The sequence below is a fragment of the Callorhinus ursinus genome, unplaced genomic scaffold, assembly GCF_003265705.2.
Source record: "Callorhinus ursinus isolate GAN/ISIS: 27379988/994484 unplaced genomic scaffold, GSC_fseal_2.0 scaffold21, whole genome shotgun sequence".
In the NCBI taxonomy this organism is placed as follows: Eukaryota; Metazoa; Chordata; class Mammalia; order Carnivora; family Otariidae; genus Callorhinus; species Callorhinus ursinus.
Genome location: NW_027397083.1, coordinates 23,792,420 through 23,816,087, shown reverse-complemented (window position 1 = coordinate 23,816,087; position 23,668 = coordinate 23,792,420). Strand labels below are relative to the sequence as shown.

At 35.9% G+C, this 23,668-nt stretch overlaps 1 protein-coding gene across 4 annotated transcripts in view; it reads left to right on the top strand.

The window, feature by feature from the left end:
• LUZP2 (leucine zipper protein 2) overlaps nt 1-23,668 on the top strand; it is a 478,379-nt gene that overhangs the window by 109,467 nt on the left and 345,244 nt on the right. Inside the window, exon 2 of one of the 4 annotated variants that reach the window (XM_073904840.1) lies at nt 15,248-15,366. The exons of the other annotated variants lie outside the window; for them this stretch is intronic. Coding sequence (XP_073760941.1) covers nt 15,296-15,366 — 71 coding nt within the window. The 5' untranslated portion in view covers nt 15,248-15,295. The remainder of the gene's footprint in view (nt 1-15,247; nt 15,367-23,668) is intronic. 4 annotated transcript variants of the gene reach the window in all.

Here is a 23,668-nt window from a genome sequence, read left to right as displayed (position 1 = left end):
TCTTGGCCTATTTTTCTGTGTATAAAATGTTGCTATTAGCTTGCTGGAACCATTTGTAAGATTATCCTAAGACTCAAATAAATGAACAATATTCCTGCTATACTAGAAAGAGAAATTGAGTTACAAATTCCTGGCTTAAAAGTCAGTTATGACTCTTAATTAGTTGAATACACTTAGAAAATTACTTCTCTGAGACTCATTTGTCTTCTACAAAAAGAGAGATTGAACTAAATCTCCAAGAATTGCTCTGGTTCTGACTCTTCTATAATGTAACAACAGATATAAAATTAACATAAATATATAATCAATATGCTATATATATGTATATACACAATACACATATATACAGACTTACATAAACATACTTAAGTATAAAATGTAAAATTTATTTAAATGTTTTAATTATTTATGAGAGATGTACTTTGAAATTCTTGTAAAGTACATATTTACTGAGTTCTTCAATTTATATTGCATTGTACTTCAGTAATAGCTAGATTAATATCAGCATGTGAAAATAAGGCCTAAATTTGAATATAATCTCAGCTATTTGTTATTTGTGTAAAATACAGCAAGTTACTTAAGCTTTTTTTTTTAAGATTTTATTTCTTTATCTGACAGAGTGAGAGATTGCGAGAGAGGGAACACAAACAAGGGAGTAGGAGAGGGAGAAGCAGGCCTCCCACCGAGCAGGGATCCTGATGCGGGGCTCGATCCCAGGACCCTGAGCTCTTGACCCGAGCTGAAGGCAGTTGCCCAACCAACTGAGCCACCCAGGCGCCCCTTACTGAAGCTCCTTTAAGGTTGTTTTCTCCTGTGTAAAATGAGCCTATACAAATACCTCAGTTGTTGGCAGGTGTCTATGAAGCCACATATGTGACAACTTCCTGTGGTAAAAATATTTGGTTTCCTAGTGCAGTTTCACCCCTTGGTTGGCATGAATGGATGTCCCACAACTCACCATCCCTTCATCTCTCACCTTCCATGGTTTATGACCCATTCCTCGAGAGAAGTCCAGAGGGAGACTGAGCACAGGGCACCAGGAAGTTCAAACTGGGGCTGACAGAAACTGCCTGGATGGGATGAGCCAGAGCAAATGCAACTCCTATCCTGGGGATTAGACACACAGTGATAAACACTGTTTCTAGATCAAGAAGCCTCTGAAGCCTGGGAACAGGAATCAAATACAAGAGGATTCCAGGACATCAAATGCTGAAAATGTGCAGGATTGAGGAGCAAGTATAAAAGCAAAACATAAAAGTGAAGACAATTTACCCCTTCATAACACAAACAGGCAGCTTTGTCTATTTCTTGAAAGCCATAGTATTGTTTTAGAACCCCAATGAAATCTGTTCTCATAAATTTGATAGGTAATCCATGTTGTAGCACTTCAACAATTACTTTCTTTAAGCCCAAATGGGAGGAAATCTTAATAGTGTAGTAAGGATGAATAAATGCATTTTTGGAGTTGAGATTGTGGGGAGACCTCAGATCAAAGCCATTTCATTTTCTGCGATTTTGTGGGTTGGGTTTTGGGTTGTGGTCAGCTCTGGTGAGCATCAGGTGTATGTTAAGAGAAGTCTTATCTCCTTCCTATGAAGAGAGTATCTACAAAGCTCTCTCTGTATGACCTTAAAGACAGATAAAACCCCTGAGATCACTCAAGATGCTGCAACTGGCTTCACATATCCAGCCTAGTGTCTTTGCATTTTTAAGAGGGACATGCTGTCTTCTTAGCACTGAGAACTCAGCTTGGCCAACATGAGTGATGGGGCTTTCAACTGGGTAGAGGTCAGTGGTCTGTGCAGAATCCTCTCTCTGTAACACTTCCCATTACTGGGGAAGTGACACATGAGGAATTCAGGTTGAGCCTTTATAAGACAGCAGAGTGTGACTAGAGCTGATTGGATGTTGTGTCTCTGCATTAAGGTGACATATTGCCCAAAGAGGTATTGATTAGCTTCTGGTTTTTGGAGAACTCAAACTCCATTTTTAATCCTGATCTCTTGCTCTAAGGCAAGTGAGAGGCCATCAAGAATTTGCTGTATTAGGAGCAAGTTAAGGTGGTTAGCAGTCCACTTCCAGGGACTTCAGGGCATCTTAGAAAGGCTGACTACATATATAGCTTTCTGGTGAAGACTGGGAACTTTGATAAATAGAGTGAGAATAAATTATAAACTGGAAAGCCGATAAAATGGGATACAGACCAGACAGAAGCATGTAAGGGATTGTGGCCTGTGGAAGGAGTCCATAGGATATAGACACATACTCATTTGTACTTAAAAAAAAAAGTGTATCTTGTCAGTATCTATCTTTAAAAAGCTTGTTGGACATAAGACCTACTCTGGGGTACAGTATCCCACTTTCATTAAAAATTCTGTAGCTGCTGGTTACTATGTAAAGAGTTCTGCCCAGTTCTGTAACCATTTACAGAACAGTTGTCATGGGCCAGTCAGTTTGCTAGGTGATCGGGATATGATGATATTAAGAATAATGAATATTTAAAGAGTGCCTAATCCAAAATAAAGTGAAATTTCAAATGGCCTTTATACCTGGTCACGCTTTGCTGTATATAAGGAAACTGTGTGTAGATAACATTGAGAATAAGTAAATATTTGTTGAATGAGTGAAAGAATAAATTAATGAAGCAATCTATGCAGGCATCTTTGATCTACATGGAAGCATTTATTTATGGTAGCTTAAAAGGATATTCAAGAACATATATGCACACAAAATTCACTGATTCTAATTATGTTCTAGGAGTTGGTTCCACTTAGGAGCTACATGCTACACTTCCATATTCATGGCTCTCATGAATTGAAGTTTTTGGAGTAGCTGAAAAACAGCACAATGGAAAAAAGAACTTTTGATAATACTGTTGAGATTTAGGATTCATGTTTTGTTCCCCCCTGATACAGATACACTGAAGTTATACCTATATGAGGACTTTGATGTCTTGGATTTTGTCAAAATCCCTTATTTGACACAACTTTTTTTTTTTTTGCTATATGAATTAAAATATGTGATTTTCATTTGTCTTATATTTCTAAATCTTGTGAAATTAAAACATTTGAATCCTTCATTCAGAAATTTTCAACCCTTACTATGTGCCAAGGTTGTGCTAACTACTGGGAATATAATAATGCCAATCTTCACCCCTAAGGAATTCAAGGTTTAAGGGAGGGAAATAATAATAAAAATTAACACTTTCATAACACACTATACAAAGGAATTTACTTATCTAAGCCATTTTATCTTCAGAAAATTCAGTGAGGTAAGTACTATTTCACCCCCATTATTTATACAATCAGATATATAATATGTAAATGTTTTGTACATTAATGGAGATGTAAACATTAGTGTTGCGATGTGACTTGCCTTAAGAGATATGGGTGTGCTCAGTCAAGGTTTGTTAGATTATAGCAAAGAAAAGTTGAGTAGGAGTTTGCCAAGTAGAGAACTATGGTAGAAATGGAGGCTCTTACTAGAAAATAAAAATAGGATTATAAAAGTATGAATATGTTTTTCTTCATGGTCAGTCATCACCATTATATCTAGCATGTATTGAGCACTCATCACTTGTCATGCTTATTTCTAAGTGCAATATAAGAATTAACCTTTTAATCCTCACAGGAAGACAAGATGAAGTGGCCACATTCATCAGTATTTTACAAAGAAGAAAGTGAATGCACAGAGACATAACTGTTACTTAAATGTTCTGGCTCTCATAGGAGAATGGCATTATCTAGGAAGTAGCAAACATTTCAGATGGGAATATTAAGATAATCATAGGAAATAAAGGATATAAAAGTAGCCCTGAGTCAGACCATGTATATAGATCTCAACTTTGCTCACACACTGCTGCAATTTTGGTGAATGAGGCTAGCTTCATTCTCCTTTCAAAGAGAATTGATGGTCAGCACTACATCTATAAATAGGTGAACATTTGATTCATATCTATTCTTCCAGATAGAAACATTCCAGTTGGATAAGAATATCCTTCAACATTGAATCCATTTTTCTTTACGTAATTAGTTACATTTAATTTCCTCTGTACAAGCAGATTATCATGGCATTTCATGGTATATTCTATAAAGGATAGAAAACCTGTACATCGGGCTTATTTCTTTAATTTCTTCAGTGAGATGCACCTGGCCCTTTCTCCAGTAGAAATCTACTTACTTTTTAAATTCTTTAACTTTATCTTGGCTTCCTATTAAGTTAGGGAAAAGTAGTGATCCTAGTATTTGTAGTCCTTAACAAATAATCAGTTGAAGCATCTTTTTTGAAGAATTCACAGGAGCAAGTATTAATGCCATTTGTACTCTAGGACCACATTATGAATATTAACAGGTGAGAATCTTCTTCAGCAGCCAACTGTCTCCTTCCAGAGGCCCACCTGGAGACCTCTCTCTCCTTTAACATTGTAACAGCTACTTGGATAGCAATTCTGTTTGCACTCTCAACAGTGTTTCCCTGACCTTTGGATTCCCAGGACAAATGAAATTTCAGATATACCTATAGTAAAGGGGCAAGTTCAACATGACATAGAGGTCATGATTTCTAATTTGGCCCAGAAAGAATACTAAAACACACACCCCTTGTTCTCTCTCCTTCTCTTTCTCTAATCTGTTAAAAAAACTACTAAAAGAGTAATTTTAAAACCATAAAAGCAAATAAAAAAACCCAGCCGTAAAAGAATAAAAGAATGAATATGTATAGTTAAATTTAAAAGCTTACCACTTTTACCTTTTTTCATTTATTCAGGCTTGGGATGAGGAAAATCTTGTCACTGCTGGGTCCAGAAATAGGACCTGGGCATGTTGAATTTGAAATGCATATGGGAGAGGAAGGAACAAAAGTGTAGAACTAGCTGAATATACATTACTTTGAAAAATAAATCCAAATATAGATAATCTGAGCAATGAGTATTTCTGACTTAAGGACTTGAGAAAGGGAGAGAAAAATGAAGTGTTTAAAAATTTAAAAAAAATAGGGAAGGAAAGAGAAATTACGAAGATGCTAAAAGATCACAAGACTATCATTCAAAAGATATTTCAAATTCTGACTCAGCCACTAGATATTTAGCAAATCTTTGCTTTTTGCATTTCTTTTCTCACTGGAGAAACTTCCAAAACTGCCCCCTCTCCATATGTGAAACTTCTGTGTATCCTAAGTACCCACTAAAAACATTTCCTCAATAAAAGAGGTTATTCCTAATCTCCCTGGCACAGAAAATTGCCTCCTCTGTGTATGTCCTATTTACCTCTATTGTCCATGTTGTTATCAGCCTGTTTCCCTTTATTAAACTCAGTTTTTGTCCAGTAATATAGCACTTATCATGTGATGGGCCCAATACATCATTATACATGTTTGTTGAATAAATGTATCAGTTAACTACATCTTTGGTGTCTAATTTCTTTAACTAGATCATACAGTTGTCTAAACAAAAGCCAAGAAATTAGCCTTCATTCCTCTTTCTCCCCTCCCCCAACCCCAACCAGTCTACTCAATCTTCTGTAAATTCTGTCTGTTCTCAAAAACCTATATTTAATCAACTTCCTTTTATGTCTACAATCTCTCCCACCATAATCCAAACCATCATAATCTCTTTCTTGGGCTTCTACAATATATTTTAGCTGATCTTCTTACTTCTACTCTTGACTCACCTACAATCCATTACATATTTTGAAATATTTAAAGCATAGCATTTCATTTCCTACCATAACTACCCACCACAAAAGAAAAAAAGAAAAGCTTTTCATCATCACTGGTAGTAAAATTCACATCACTTAGTCTATGAAATAGTACTCTACATGAGTCAGCCCTTGCCTATTTCTAGGATGGCATCATCTATTAATTTCATTTACCTTTGGCATAATGATCTTTGTATTCCTCAAATGCATGAATGTTGTTCCTGATTAAGGTCTTTATGTTACATTTTGCCTTTCCTGGAAAAACTCTTTTCCTTGATCTTCAAATGGTTCAATCCTTTGTGTTTCCAGAGAGACATTATCTGATGACTCACCTAAAAGTAGTCTGTCTTAACTGTCCCCATCCAATACTATCACACCATCATCCTATTTTACTTTCTTTCTTCTTCTTACTATTATTTAAAATCACCTTGTTGATTTGATTACTTTCCCAATTTAAGTGTAATTTCTTGGCATCACAGACTTTATCTGCCCTGTGCATGGTTCTGTCATGAGAATACAGAACAGTACCAAGCATATTGAAATAACACTCAAGAACTGTGTGTTGAATATATAATTACATAATGAATGGATCTTCAAATCCTCTTCCAGGTTTAACAGTTAAAGTTTAAAGCTTGTCATTAAGAGAAGATCTTGGACATTTTGATTTTGGAATCACATTTAACTTCATTATTGGCTTCAAAATATATTTTATGGATTTATTAAACATTTTTTAGTTTGAGATAATTGTAGATCTCCATGCAGAAGTAATAAAGAGGATTCCCACATACCTTGACCAAGTTTGTCCAATGGTAACATCTCACAAAACTATTGTACAATTCCATGACCAGGATACAGACATGGAGAATATCAAGTTACAGAATGGCTCCATCCTCACATTGATCCCTTGTATTGCTCTTTTATAGTCTTCACTTACCCACCCACATACCCCAGTCCTTCCTTCCTGGCAATCTCTAATCTCTTCTCCATTTCTAAATTATCTGAAGAATGATGTATAAATGGAATGACACAGTATATAAACTTTGGAGTTTGGCTTGCCCACCCCCTCTATGTCCCTCAGAAAAATTCTCTGAAGATGCATTCAAACTTTTGCTTGAAATCATAGTTTACTCTTTTTGTGGCTAGGAATTCAGTTGTACCACAGTTTGTTTAACCGTATCTGTTTAAGGATATCTGTGTTTTTTCCAGTTTTAGGACTATTACTGATACAGATGCTATGAACATTTGTGAACAAGTCTTTGTGTGAACAGAAGTTTTCATTTCTTTGGGACACATGCCCAGGAATGCAGCTGGTGGGTTGTATGGTAATAATAGCATGTTTAGTTTTCAAGGGAACTGCCAAACAGGTTTTGCAGAGCAGTTGTACTGTTTTACCTTTTCAGCACCAAAGTATTAGTGACCTAATTTCTCCACATCCTTTCCTTTGTGTTGTTAAATTTTATTTTAAAAAAAAGTACCCACTCTGATAGATATGTGGGGATTTCCCATTGTGCTTTTAATTTGCATTTCCTTAATGGCTTAATATGTTGAGTGTTTTTTTTTTTTCGTGTGTTTATTTGCCATCTTTATATCCTCATTGGTGAAATGTCCCTTTAGATCTTCTGTGCATTTTGTAGTTAATTTTTTTTTTATTGTGGAGTTTTGAGAGTTCTTTATACGGTTTTATTCTAGATACTAGTCTTCTGTGATATACATGGTTTGCAAATATTTTCTCCCAGTGTATAGCTTCTCTTTTCACTCTCTTAACAGGGTCTTACCCAAAGGTAAATTTTAAATATTTATGAACTAGCAATTAATTTTTCCTCTTATTGATCTCAGTTGTGGTTTCAAGTCTGTCTAGACCTCGATCCAGAAGATTTTCCCCTATGATTTTCTTCTGTGATTTTTGATTTTCCCAGAAAGGTTTGTTACATTTTACAGTTCAGTCCATAATTCATTGTGAGTTGAATTTTGAGTCAAGTATGGAATTTAAAGGTTTTTGTTTTTGTCTTATCCATGGGTATCTATTTGCTCCAGCATCACTTGTTGGAAAGGCTGCCTTTCCACTATTGAAATTCTTTTGCACTTGTGTCTGAATTCAGTTAAGCATATTGTTTGGGTATATTTCTGAGTTTTTTATACTATTCCAGTGATCTGTGTTTCCATCCCTACATCAGCACCCCACACTCTACAGTAGATATATAATGTCTTGAAACTGACTAGACTGATTCTTCTCACTTTATTCTTTTCAAAAGTGTTTTATCCATTCCACATACTTGGCTTTCTGGTGCTATAATTTATTTTTGGAGTTTTTAAATTATAAATTATAAATAATTGTTGCCTTTAATAGTTATGGGGCTCTTCAAATTAGTTTATAGTAGATGAGTTGCGGTAGTTTGTACTTTCCAAAGAGAAGATACAGTTCATCTAAATTGTCAAATTATGTTTCTACATTTGTTTATAGTAGTCTATTTTGGCATCTGTATGGCCTGTACTGATACCCCTTTCATTTCTGATATTGGTAATTTGTGTCCTCCCTCCTCCTCTCCAGTCTTGGTGAAGGTTTGTCAATTTTATAAACCATTTTAGAGCACCGACTTTTAGGGTTTTTTTTTTTCTCTATTATTGTTTTTTAAACATTTTTTTAAAGATTTTATTTATTTATTTGACACAGAGAGACACAGTGGGAGAGGGAACACAAGCAGGGGGAGTGGGAGAGGGAGAAGCAGGCTTTCCGCGGAGCACGGAACCCGATGCGGAGCTCGATGCGGGACTGGATCCCAGGACCCTGGGATCATGACCTGAGCAGAAGGCAGATGCTTACCCGACAGAGGCAACCAGGCGTCCCTTATTTTTTGCTTATAATATAATGGATTCCTGTTCTTCCTTAGTCTTTCCTTCTGTTTGATTTGGGTTTCTTTTACTCTTCTTTTTCTAGATTCTTTTGGTAGGAGCTTAGGTTATTATTTAGATACTTTTCTTCTTTCCTCATGTAAACATTTAGTGCTATAAAATTTCCTCTTAGCACTGCCTTAGCTGTGACATTTAGTACTTTGGTATGTAGTGATTTCATTTTTATTCAAATCAGTGCATTTCATAATTTTGCTTGTGTCTTCATCTTGTTATTTACAAGTGTGGTGGTTAGTTTTTAAGTGTTTAGAGATTTACCTATTATTCATTTCTAGTTTGATTCCTTGTGGTCAAAGATTTGTGTGTATGATGTATTTGTGTATGATTTCTATTCTTTTAAAATGGTTGAGGTTTGTTTAAGGCTGATAATATAGTATATCTTGGTATAGGTTCCATGGATATTTGAAAAAAATGTGCATTCTAGAGTTGTTAGTAGAGTACAGAATGAATAGTGATTGGATCCTGTAGGTTAATGGTGTTGAGTTCTTCTATGTACTTGTAGATTTTCTGTGTAGTAATTCTATTAATTGGATCCTCAGTGTTTTGTTTTAGTTTCAAAGACAACTAAGTTCCTGAAGATCTGATAATATTTTCTAATCTGTTTCATCTCTGTTAGTTATAAAAAGTACATTTAGGGGGCACGTGGGTGGCTCAGTTGGTTAAACATCTGATTTCAGCTCAGGTCATGATCTCAGGTCCTGGGATCCAGCCGACCTTGAGGGGGAGGTCCCCTCTGCCCCTGCTTGTGCTCTCTCTCAAATAAATAAAATCTTTAAAAACCTACATTTAGTTCTTCTCTATAATATATATTTTTAATTTTCTATTTCCTTGATGATATTTTCTATCTTCATTTGTTTGAAGTATGCTCATAATTACTCACAGAGGCATTTTAATGATGGCTTTTAAAAAATCATTGTCAGATAATTCTAACATCTCTGGTGTCTCAATTTAGGTTTTTTTTTATTGTCTTTTTTTATTCAAGTTGGGAATTCTCATGGTTCTTATTGTGATTCATGATTTTTTCTTTTTTTAATTGAAACCTGAACCTGGATGTTTTGGGTATTATGTTATGAGACTTTGGGTCTTACTTAAGCTATTTTAGCTGGTGTCCTCTGAAGCTACTCTGGCAAGATAAGAGTACAATGCCTGATTACTGCCAGGCAGCGGTAGAAGTACCAGTCTCCACTAGACCTCCTTTGCCACTCTAGGGGAAGGGGGACTTCTCATTACTGCTGAACAGGTATGGGAAGTTTCACTATCTACTCAGCCTGACATCAGTTAAGGTGTGGGGTATGTGTGGCCATTTATCTCCAGGCAGTGGTGAACATCTTGACTCTGCTGGGCCGTAGGTGACAGCATTACAAGTGGGAGTTGGCAAAGCATCTCATTACTGCTGGTGGGGAGTAAGTCCAGCCTCCCCACAAGTCTCCACTGATGTTTGGGGAGAGATTGTCACTCATCACTGGGGATACAGGTCACTCTCCAATGCCACCACATTGCAGGGGTTGGGCTACTTCATTATAGCTTGGTGAAGGTAGAGGTTAGGCTACTCACTAGACCTTTGCTGGCATGATTTGGGGTGGGACAGTTTGTGTCTGCTGTCCTTGACTGGAGTAGGAAGCTTATTGCCTGGTTCTTGTGTGTGTTTGTAGGCTGTCCCCTGTTACATTTTTTTTTGGCTAGAGAGAACAAACTTTTGTTGAAACATTTATTTTGTCTATAACTTTGGAGTTTCGAGTTACACCGTCTTTGGTTCCATGTCTGAGATACATAAAACATAAGACAAAAAGAAGACTGAGGAACTCACCAGAATTTGAGAAAACCAAGGAAGTCACCAGCATTTACTTCTTTGGGTCAGGTTCACTAGCCAGGCTACTTTCTTCTTTCCACCTTTGAGAGTCTTTTTATGTTTGTTTTATATATAATTAGCAGGGATTTTAGTTGTACTTACTGATAGAAATAGGGACAAGTGCATCTACTTCATCTTTTTCAGAGGTGGAAGTATTTGTAATCATATACTGCTTCCTGAATATTCTTGGGCAATTTATGCAACATTTCCTTCTACGGAATGAAAATTTCTCCATGAAACTTGACATCATGCCTCAGCTTGGAAGACTCACGACATTGTTGGAAATTTCTTATCTTTGCTTTTCATAGGACACTTTTCTTGTAATTGTAATTGTAATCACTTAGCATTTTGCATAAAGTTTCTCTTATATGTACAGCAGCTCCTTGAAGAACAAAACCAGGGTTTGCTTATCTTCAGAGCACCTGGCCCGCTGGCTTGCACATCAAAGGCACTTGCATATTTTTCTGAAAAAAATAAGTGATTTATGTTTGCGGACATTTCATCAGATTGTGTAAAATGTTGGGATTTTTATAACACATTTATGAAAAATAGTATAAAAATTGTGGTTTGGTGTTTTCAAAATAATTAGTAATTCTTACAAATGGTATGAGTATTCAGGAGTTATATTGGCTAAAGTAAGCATTGTTTCTATTTCTGTTCTTGTCTGCTTCTCATTTGGAAGGTTTGATATTATTTTCTTTAATGCCAGAAGTACTTTGTAGATTCTTGTTTCAGGCTTAATTAAATAGACACATTTTAGTTAGTGATTCTAAAGCCAAAATCTAATTATCTGTAATTCTACAGAAAACAGTCAACTGAAATAAAAGCTTTTAGGATGATAATTTGGTTCTGTCATTTGTGTGTTTTACCAACATTAGGAAATAGTGCTTTCTAGACTTTCAGTGTAAAAATTGAAATGAGAATCCTTGCCCCTTTTTAATTCAATTTACCACAGTTTAAGTTTAAAATTTTAGGCTAAAATAAGCTTACATGCATTTTTAGTACAGGGGCAGTGGATATCATATTCGTTTCAGCAAGGTGTTGTTATATCTCCTTAGTACTCAATTTTCTCCTATTTTAAGTGAAGATAATGAAAGTACCTGCCTTTTTTTGGCTCAGTGGTGATATTACAACAGAAGAAACTCACTTGAAAATAATTTGTAAGTTATTGAATCCCAGCACAGCTTACCCCTCCATGTAGTTGTGTGAATTGAATAATGTGGAAGTGCTTTGAAAATGTCAAAATTTTAAAGTATGCTATTGTCTCTGAAGAGTGGTCCATTTTAGATGACATGGTGCCAGATATGATACCAGAATATCATACCAGAATCATCAAACTTTTTTTAAGGGGGGGAGGGGCAGAGGGAGAGAGAATGTTTTTTGTTTTTTTGGGGGGGGATTTTATTTATTTGAGAGAAAGTGAGAAAGAGAAAGAGAGAGAGAGAGAAAGAGCACAAGTGGGGAGGAGAGGCAGAGGGAGAAAGAGAAGCAAACTCCCTGCTGAGCAGGGTGCCCAATGTGGGGCTCAATCCCAGGACCTGAGGCTCATGACCTGAGCCAAAGGTAGATACTTACCTGATGGAGCCACCCAGGTGCTCCAGAGAGAGAATCTTAAGCAGATTCCCACTGAGACCAGAGCCTGATGCCGGGAAGGGGTGGGGGGGTAATCTCACAACCCTGAGATCATGACTTGAGCCGAAATCAAGAGTTGGACGCTTGACCAGTTGAACCATCCCGGTGTCCCAACCAAACTCTTGGACAGTTTATTTTATCAGTGTACATTGTTTGAACATTTTACCCATTTGTGGATAGCAGGTAAGTTCTATGGGGGAATGCGCGCGTGTGCGCGCGCACACACACACACACACACAAACTCACAATGGGAGTGGAGACATTAAATAACTGCAGATAAAATCAAGGCAAAAATTAATTAAGTCATGATTTGATTTACCAGAAATTTAACTTAATTATAGATCTGATTTTCAGTGAGTACATATAAGATGGCCACGCTTCTTGCTAAATAGTGAAAAATGCCCATACCAGTAGGAAATAGCTTTCTAAATGTCCAACTCCACTTACAGCTTTCTAAATGTCCAACTCCACTGTTCACCTTGACTTCTTCCCTGGAACTCTTACACTTAGGACTCTCCAAGGGTTAACACATGTATCAGCAGAAATTACCGTGATCGTGCTTCAATGCTAAAGAAGCAACCTACCTGATTTGTTGGTGCTTTGCTATTTTTGATGTCCACTCTTTCTTAACTCTTTTTTGAAGACAAAGGATGAGCTATTGGATTGGATTTTTATTAGCTTACACTTGCTTGGTCTTGTTGAGGGAAGGGATAGAAATGGGCTGAACCTCTCAAGTTGGCTTTTGTTTTGCCTCTGGCTTTCACATTCAGCTTTGATATCTATCTCTGGAGATTGACTGTACTGGGATGCCACGATAAGCTTTGACACTGGATGTGTTCTCTGGCTGGCAGTGTTTTTCTTACTTCTCACTAATTTGTGTTGATCCTTATCCAGCTTTATCCTTACTGATGTTTCAGACAGATCTGAGTAGTACTCCTGTATGTTCTCATAGCACCATTCACTAATCCCCTTATAGAATGTAATGACTGAGTTACTTACATCTCTCCCTCTAAATTTCATCTTCTTTTGGGTAGGAATTATGCTCTGAAGAGCTTATTACATGGTGTCATGAATAAATGCATAAGTAAACTCATTATATTGAACTCATTATAACAGGCTCTGTGCTAGACTCTTAAAATTTTATCTTGGTTTATTACTGTTTTTAAAAGATAAGAGAATGGAGATTTGGAAAAAGACACTAACCTGCTCAAGATTACCAACATTTTCTAGATCTGAACTGGGGTCTGTTTGACTTTAAATCCCTACCTTGTAGTAATATCACATTGCATTTGTGGGAACAGGTAAATCTCTTCTTCTCATTAAGCCTCTATAGGCACTGGGTAGTTATGACTCACTGAGAAGGTCCCATTAATCTCGGACTTCTTTCCATTGAACAGTTCCTTCCATGTGAATCCTAGCAACAGATGTCCATAGTCAGATTGAAGTATCACTGAAGTTTTGAATTCTCTGTAATTAGCTAATAGCCCAAGATTCTTACTAGTGAAAATTTATGATTCTATTTTCATTTTCTTTTGCTCTTTTCTGTGCCCATGTCATATTTTCCTTAAATGTTTGGATCTTTCAAACATTATATGATTTTCATTATTCTTACAAACGGGTTACAAATAAAGTGCTCTGGTGTTACTAGAACATTGCCTACACAATTCTTAATTTGCCTTAATCATCCTTACGTCTGCAAAAAGAAAAACAAATGCAAATTCATTCTAGTATGCCTTGCAATCTCTTTCTCTATTTTGTTATTTCTCTTGTCCTTTCTTTTTATAATTCTTTGAGAGCACTACACCCAGTCCTCATACACTTTAGGAAGGTAGATTTGCAGGTTGGTAAACAGCAGGGACTTATCTCAAGGACCGCTCAGTTTAAATCCTGACTAAACTGCTTACCCATACGGTAAACTTGGGAAATTAATTTTATCTTGCTGAGTCTCAGTTTACAAATTTAGTAATATAAACTAGGAATAATAATAATAATACCCATATTCTAAGATTGGTTTGATGACAAAATTAGGAAATATTATTTTATTTAAATTCAGTTAATTAACAAATAGAGTATTATTAGTTTCAGAAGTAGAGTTCAGTGATTCATCAGTCTTACATAATACCCAGTGCTCATTACATCTGTGCCCCCCTTAATGTCCATCACCCAGTTACCCCATCCCTCCCACACCCCTCCACTCCAGCATCCCTCAGTTGGTTTCTTATGATTAAGAGTCTCTTATGGTTTGTCTGCCTCTCTGATTTCATCTTGTTTTATTTTTCCCTCCCTTCCCTTATGATCCTCTGTTTTGTTTCTTAAGTTCCACATATGTGTGAGATCATATTAATTGTCTTTCTCTGACTGACTTATTTTGCTTAGCTTAATACCCTCTAGTTCCATCCACATTGTTGTAAATGGTGAAATTTCTTTTTTTTTTTATGGTTGAGCAGTTACTCCATATACACACACACACACACACACACACACACACACACACACACACACCATCTTCTTTATCCATTCTTCTGTCAGTGGACATCTGGGCTCTTTTCATAGCTTGGCTATTGTGGACATTGCTGCTATAAACATTGGGGTGCATGTGCCCCTTTGGATCACTACATTTGTATCTTTGGGGTAAATACCTAGTAGTGCAATTGCTGGGTCATAGGGTAGCTCTGTTTTCAACTTTTTGAGGAACCTCCATACTGTTTTCCAGAGTGGCTGCACCAGCTTGCATTCCCACCAACAGTGAAAGATGCTGTTTCTTCTATATGATGCTGGAGGAGAGAGAAATTTATCTAATATTAACTGCTGTTACTTAATAACTGTTTATAGTTTATATAGCGTGTTCATATTCATGGTTTGATTTCATCTTATACATGCCTCTTTAAGAATACTGACAGGCTGAATATTATTTTTAATTTATTGAGAAGAAAACTGAGAACCGATAAGTAAAATCATTTTTTTTTTTTTTAACTTTACCTAAATAGTAGAAGGCCAATACAGATTTCAATGCCAGAATCTCAGATTTTGTAGCCTGGTCAACATTCATTCTTTGATACATTCATGTATTTATTAACTAATAGTAATATTCGGTTGAGTATCTACTGTGTACTTGGCACTGGGGATAAAAGTGATAGTTTTCTCTGTTCTCAAACTCATATTTCAGAGGCAGAGATAGAGACATAAACCAATGATAACAACATAATGGAGTGAAATGCCGAGTCAAAGGGAGCAAGTTGAAGATACTTTTCATGCCCTTTCTTTCAAGATACTATTAAACGGAAGGTAAAGGGACAAAACGGGTATAAAGTCATAATTTCAGGAGTTGAGCTTTCCAGGAATGTTTTCCCTGAAGGATAAGGAAAGAAGACAGCTCCCAGTAATGGTGGTATTTTATTAAAATTATGGATTATATGAGTCTAAGTCATAGAGATTACACTCTGTAGTTACAAAAAAAGGGTGTGGACCTTGGAATAGGAAAGGCAGACCCACTCTCTCCTCCAAATGATGTCATGATTAGCTGTGTCGTCATGGATGGTTTGCTTCACTTCGCTGAGCCTCAGATATAAATATAAAGTGTGTCGTACAGTGCCTGGTACATAGTTTTCCAAAAACATCACCCTCATCATCATTGTTATAAATAATTATTATTAGGCTGTATTTGAGAAGTGAAATAGGTAAGTAGGCTAATAGCGTGTGGTAAAATGAAGATACCAAGGAATAGGAGAAGAAGAGTAAGATGAATGAGGAAAGCGAGGGGAGAGAAGGAGCGGTGAGTACCCGTGGTGAGCGCTGAGATGCTGAGATCCAGATTTCATAGGTGGAAACTTTGAGGGATAGGACAAAGTTCAAATTCATCCTCCATTTGCTAATGTGAAGGTAAAAGTCCTTGGAGAAATGATTAAGAAATAATAAGTTGAGAAGTAACTTGTAGTTTTCCACGTAGATATTAAAATGGACCAACTCCAGCACCAGACCCACAAATGGTATTGATGAAGAGATGTACAGAGTAGATTAGCAGGGTGGCATGAGACTTGAAGAAGATATTTGTACGTGGGATGGAGATGTAGTGAGCAGCACAGTGAAAATATGTTGGGGAGAATGCCAGTGTTTGCAATCCACTGGCCTTTGGGTGTATGGGAAGTAGGAAAACAAGTAGTTAAGAGAATAGCTTGAGAATTCAAAGGTCTTCACATTCTAGCTTTTTTTAACCTTGAATAATTTATAGAGTCTTCAGTCTTAGCTACTTCTGTCATAAAGTGCCAACCTCATATGGTTATTGTCCTTGTAAATGAGGCAACATCTATGAAATGCTGCATAGAGGAATGGCTGCTAGTGATTCTTCAACAAATGGCAGTTATCTGTATTCTCCTCCACTGTGAACAGCTGGCGAGGAGAGTGGTTTTCACTTAAGATAATTATAATTATTATATGTATTATAATTATCATTATATAATATAATTATATTTTGTAATATATAATTATATTATGTAATATATAGTGATTGTTATATTAACATATTTTCATATTTATTTATAAATTATAATTACATGATTAATATATATTAATTATACATGTTACATAATATAGAAACTATATAATAGTTATATATCTATAAAGATAATATATCAGAGAAAAGCCTGTATTCTCTAAATTGTGCCATCCTGTCATCTGCAAAGAAATTTGGAAACTGTCATTGCAGCATCCTCCGGTAATCAGCAGGCTTTAAAACACTGACCTACAATTAGGAACAGACAAATTAAACTACTTCTCAACTGTGAAGTTTTAAAATACATTCCCAAGTGTAATTGCTCCATGAATTACAATTGCCTTTTTCCCTTTAGACATTCCATCAATAGGTCCCATTCCCTTGTCTCCTGGTAGACTTTCATCAATAAGAAGGTAAACTTTCAGCCAGTTATAAGGGGGAGGTGAGGGACCTCAATCAATGAATCCCAAAGACTTTATAAATGACACAGCCTGTTTGATAATTTCCATCTAACCTTTACTGAACTTTAGCCAATTATTTGTAAAGGAAAAACAATTGTGAATCGACCATACTGGCTAACATAATGATGAAGGCTAGTCAATATAGAAATGACTATTAAAATCAATAGAGAGAAGACAGCATCTTGTTCCTGAACTCTGATCAACATTAAATTAATAGACATTATGAAGTTGAATACCTGCTTTACTTTATCATGGCTAGAGAAATCGAGCTTTCGTTCAAAGTTTCAGAAGTAGAGTTCAGTGATTCATCAGTCTTACATAATACCCAGACTCCCCTCCAAACAAGGAGCCTGATGCGGGACTTGATCCCAGGACCCTGGGATCACGACCCGAGCCGAAGGCAGATGCGTAACCAACTGAGCCACCCAGGCGTCCCTATAAGGAGATTTTTAAATTTCATTTTATGCAGCATGGATGATTTTCCCAGAAAAAAAAAGAACATTAAAAAAAAATCAACATAGAGGATTTTAAAAATCTCACCAAACCAGAGAGTAAAAAAGGAAGATTTTTAAAACTTAGAAAAAACACTAGATGCTTACCTTCTTTGCACTGCTTCAATCTTTTTGTCATTTCTTCACAATGACAGACTTCCCCCCCTACAGCAATAACTTCATTCTCAGTCATATCATTAGTTGTTAACTCCAATTTGTTTCCTAAAATGCAGCCATTTTGCTTATCTGTTTTCTTAATTCTGCAATCTCCATATTCATCTTTTTTTCCCATCTTTTTTTAACCTTCACATCTTTGTCATCTGTCATATTAAATTAATTTCATTAAATATTTACAGCAACATTTTACAATAAATTATGGATTTCCTTGAGTTACATGTTCTTCCACCTTGTTTTTTAACTCACTTCTGCATTTATATGTTCTCTTTGTCTCCCCTCTGTTTTGTTTGCCTTTCCTAGTCTGTCTTTTATTTGTTCATTTTCATTGTTTTTGTTTTGTTTACAATGGGTAGTTCCAGACATACAATCTGTTAATCACCTGTACTGTGATAGGTGCACATTCGTAATTACTGCAGTTCCATTACCTGGCATCTCCTTTTTCCTTCCTCTCTCCATTCCCGTCTCTGTGTCCTTTCTTCTGTAACCTCAGTACACCCAGTCCACCTGGTGGACTGTAGAAGTTTTACGTCTGAAAGAGGTTGAGAAAGAATTTACAGGGGGCAAGTTTTGTAAAGTAAATGAAGAGAAGGGAGGTCAAGTGGCTGGAGTCAGGAAGAACCCTGTAGAAAGTTTAATGAAATTGAGGGAAAAGTGAAGGCCACCTTAGTCACTAATGACATAAAAACAAATAAATACACAGTATCATGCAGTTACAAGAGATAGGGGAGAACAGGTGGCTGTTTGGGAGTATTCCCTCTTTTATGTAAGGGAGCTCCCTCTTAGGGAGGTAATGAGCAGAGACTTAATTGGATTAAGTTGTATATTTAACAAATCTGATGATTTGGTTTGAACACTGAGATTGAAAAAAATCTGAGTAAGAGTTTACATGATTTATATCTGTCCATAAAAGTATGGCATATATCCAAATGATAAAATATTTGCATTTAATTTGTGAAAAATACAGTGTCATTTGTATCCATGGTATAAAAGCAGTGTTAGAAAATCATAGGAATGTCAGATCTTATGCTTAAAATTATTATTGAAAAATACTTAAGCAGTCATGGGATGTTGTGTAGATAAGCATTAGTAGATATGAAGATGCCATTAATAAAATGTTAAACAATAGCAAATTATGAACTTTTAAAGCTTTTAAATTTCTGACTTTCTAAACTTATATTTTTATGAAACGCAACACAATTTGCAGAAAGTCCCTTTTTAAATTGAAATGTATTGCCTCTTCTGAGACAAGGTGGTGACACAGATTTTGCCAATGAGACAAAAGAAAATCACTTTTTACCAATTAAGTCCATTACTCAAGTGGTTCTATGATTTCTCAGGTTGCAGGAAATGCTGATATGTTTTACAATCTAAATGAGCTCAATTTGAAGATTCATACTTGCAGAGCTACCACCTTGCTTAGCACACAATTTATTAAAGGAATTGAAAGAACATATTGTTTCAGCAAATAATTGACCTTTATAATTCTGAGGGAATTTATGAAAAAAATATGCAGTTTCTGAGATTTTTTAATGCCCTTGCCGGACATCTCAGTATGTTTCAAATGCATTTGAAAAGGTATGATCATCTTGTATGTGTATGTGTAGGGGAATACCAAACTGGTTGAAGAACCATTCATCATCTCCCTTAAGACGTAATTTTTAAAGAAAGTGAGTAGGGCATATTTAGTGGTTCAACACTGACACGTAAAGACATTTTTTTTTAAACTTCCAGATCAGTATAATTGGGGGCCATGTTGCTACTTCTAGTTTACAGATACCATAAATATTGTTATTCACAATGATTTGTCTTTGAAAATCAGAGTTTTCTTGACACTGAATATACAAATTAAAATATAGAAATAAATGTGTATACAATTGCAATTATTATCTAAAATAGCCAATTTCAAAGTATTGCTAAAATCAAATGGTTCTCAAATATATTATTTGTTGGCTTTATAAAAGGTAGAAGTTAACATTTTAAGATATACGATTTTTAGTTAATAAACATAACCCCATTACCTGGCAGAATTGTAATACAGTTGTACAGTTAGATTTTTTTTTATACATTCCACATTCCATCCTGGTATTTCTTGACTTTTTTAAAGTTTTGTACATTAATGTTAACTCTTTGCACTGTCAGTTCTATGGGTTTTGACAAATTTGTAGTATCATGTGTCAACAATTACAATATCATTATCATACAGAATAATTTCATGAGCCTAAAAAAGCCCTTGTGCTTCACCTATTCAAATCTTCCTCGAATCCACTAAAATTTCTTATATCCAATTTTATTTGAATGTATGGTTCCCCCTCTATAAATGTTTAGAAACCAATTGTTTGGAAAGTGAGGAACCATTAAATAATTTTATGGGAGAGGAAAATATGTTCATATTTGAATTGAAATACCTTACTTGCACAGTGAGAAGGTAGACTTTTGAACAACTAAAGTTAGACAAAATTTAGTTTTTGTCTAAATTATTAGAATTAAATGTACAGATTGAAAGGAAATTAAGGATGTGGAAGAATTTAGAAATACTTCAAAATTAAAACCAAGATGATCTTAAGTGACTAGTATTGAAGAAAGGAAAGTGAGTACTCTATAAGAGTACTCTATAAGAATTATTGGTAGAACCAGAGCTAGTAACCAGTTATTTCCACTAGGCCACCAAACAATGATCTTGCCCCATATATCTACTACTAGGGAAGTGTTTAATTTTCTTGCCAATGCAGAGTGCAGATTTGGGTTCTCTCTTAAAACTTCTTCCTGCCTTGTGCCAACTACATGGGACTGACTCATGGACCTTGAGAGCCAGTGAATAGTAACAATGTGGGTCAAATGATCCTGAACAACTTCTGGGCACTTGTTTTATAAGGCATGCGGGAGCAGGTAGATTAGTTGTATTATCCTTGACTCATAATAACACACAAGTTAGTAATTGCTGGAAGAGACATATCAAAGATAGGACATTCTGTATACCATTTTTGCTGGAATTCCTTGTTAGATAGTTCCAGTGATAGGAAACTCTATGTTCTCCATAGTCATACATTGTAATTAATGGAGTATTCTTACTCTATTCACATGTGAATAGAGTAAGAATACTCTATTAATTAATTATTACTCTATTAATTAATTAATTATAATTATACTCTATTAATTAATTAATTATACAGTTGGTACCTCCTCAGCCTAAACTGTAGGACCACATACAACAAATTATATTTCCTCTTCCATATGACATTATTTCCAAATATGTAGGTAATATACACATTTATCCTTGATGACTACAAATCACTTCTATAGATTCAGTAACTCCCATCCTAGGACTGAGTATTCAGGCAAAAATTACATCACCCCTTGCTGTTTTCCTGTGAAAGTGTGCAAAACCCTTGACTTCAGTACTTTCCAGCCAACACTCCCATTGTTTGGATGGAAGGAAGATTTGGCTCTGTTTTGTGTTTTCTATAACGTCAGTTGCTGTCAGCTGTGCCGGCTTACACACTACCAAGTGCAACTTTCAGATAAGGGCTGAACAGCATGAGGGTGAGTCCTTCACAGTCTGCTTTTCCTAGAAACTTCAATACAGCCCACTCAGCTGCTGTTTACACTTGTGCAGTGAAGGGTGAATCCTCATCTGCTGTCCTCCTGTTCCTGCTGCATCAAGCATAATGCCTCACATACTTTCCCTTTTTCCAATCCCCCCTTTTTTTGCTCAGCTACCCAAACCATATGGTTGCAGCTAGAATGGATGGCTAAAATGATAACAAGTTGATTTGCAGTGGATCATTTGTTTTGTGCACATTTTCTTTCTTTCTTTTTTTTTTTTTTTATCCTACATGAAGATCACAAAGCAAATGAAAGAGCAGTCAAATGGAGGACTCAAGCAGGGTTAGACACGCAACATCAATAATGATGTCAGGGTTCAAGTCAGCCAAATAAACATGTACTAGATCACAGGAAACTAATCAGAACAAAGGCAGGTGGACTGACTGTGTCAGCATATAAATTTCTTGATCGTTCTTTTTTATTAGTTTGGTTTGGGTCCCTCTTTTTATTTAGTTTTTTCACTTCAGTGAAATTTTGCTAGAACCAAGTACAAATAAAAGCACAAAAGTGAAATCCATACTTGCTGGCAAAGCATTTAAGATAAAAAATACTGAAGAAATACAGCTTTCATTTGTTTTGAAGACTCAGTGACTAATGGAAATCACTTCATAGACCTGATTCTAATGCCCATTTTGTTATCTTTCTTTGCTTGTGTTTTTTTTAATTTTTCTAAGTTCTGTTTATATATAATACTAGCTAATGTGTAGCGTGCTGGCACTGTGTCTAATGGTGGTTGGAATTCCTAGCTTAACATCAGACTATTTCTGCCTATTACAAATTTGAGAGAGAAAGGAAACATGTTTTCAAAGAGAGGGCACAGACAATAGGACAATCAGATACTCAATAGTCTCCACCTCCCTTTCCACTGGTGAAAAAAATATATAGGAGATACTTTTCTTGAATATGTTGCAAGCCAATTATCTCATTTGTTTAAAGGCCCCCTTCCCATCAAATTAGTTATTTGCATAATTGTAGGTTGTTGAACATATAGTACTGTAGTCACTTATGTTCCTTTAAAATGTAGATTGCTAGGAGTTTCTTGTGAAAACAGGGCAATGGAACTATGGCATAGCAACAGGGAAACCTTTAACTCAAGAAGAGCATTTGACACCAGCCATCCTTGTGTTCAAAGGTTTCTGCAAATTCCGGGTTCTGAATGAAAGAGAAGCATACTGTGTCCAGTTTATCTAATTAGCAGAATATCTGCTAGTTTGATCTATTAACAACCTGTCAGAAGTTTTTTTTCCCCTTAAAATACCTTTCATGAAAATGAAGACATGCATATTACTTGGCTATTTTCAATTTCAGTGCTGCTAATGTTTGACGCTTTGTTATGCTATTTATTTCTTGAGGAAGTATTAATAATTACGGAGACAACTATAAGAAGTAAGCAAGAGCATTTACTTTGAAGACATACATTGTGTGTGTGTGTGTGTGTGTGTGTGTATCCTTAGAGTCATTCTTTTTTCTTTTTTTAAAAAAAAATGAAGTGTACATAAAATCTCATTAACTTGGTCCATTAAACCTTGTATAATCAAATGGCTCATTCATTTTAGCAGGTGGAGGCTATACTGAACAGTTATTAAAAGTAGGCTCCCTAGAGGAAGACAAATGGGTTTAAACCTAACTCTGTCACTCACGAGTTGTTTAGCCTTGGGCCTCTAGTTCTTCATCCATAAAATGCGAATTGTAAAAAACCCCAGCCTCATAGTGATGCTGAGGTGATGATATTGATCCAGCTTTAGGGACTTAGCCTGGCTTCCTTAAGAGTTCAATGAGGACTGCTTTCTGCATTTGTGTTCATTGAGCTCATAGTAACTAGAGTGTGCATTTAAAAAATAAGAAAGCAGAACTGGATGTTTGACATTTGATTTTCAAAAAGAAAAAGTCAAATACTAAAACAACTCATTATATTAGCGTTTTAGAATATATATTAGTGTTACTTAATCTTACATGACAGAAAGCCCACCCACCAAGGTCTTGACACATTGGGTTTAATTTCCTCATCTAAACAAGCAGTCAGGAGGTATATTATTACTGTGTTTACTGGCTCAGTGATGCCATCAGGGCTTTCTGTCTTTGTCTCACCATATTAGGATTTGGACTCCTGCTCTTCCAGTTCATAATCTCATGGTTGACAGATGACTGCTTCTGCTCAAAGCACCACATCCATGTTCAAGGAAAGAAGAGGGCTTGCCTGTGTAGGATACCAGTCATTTCTGTTCCTCTTTCATTGAGAAAGTAAATGATGTCGTACACCTCTCTAAAGACTTTTGCCAATGTCTTAGTGGCCATATCTGTGTCCAGTCGTTCCTCCAAGCATTTAGTGGGAGGTTGTGCTCCCAAGACTGTGGTGCCTATGTTAG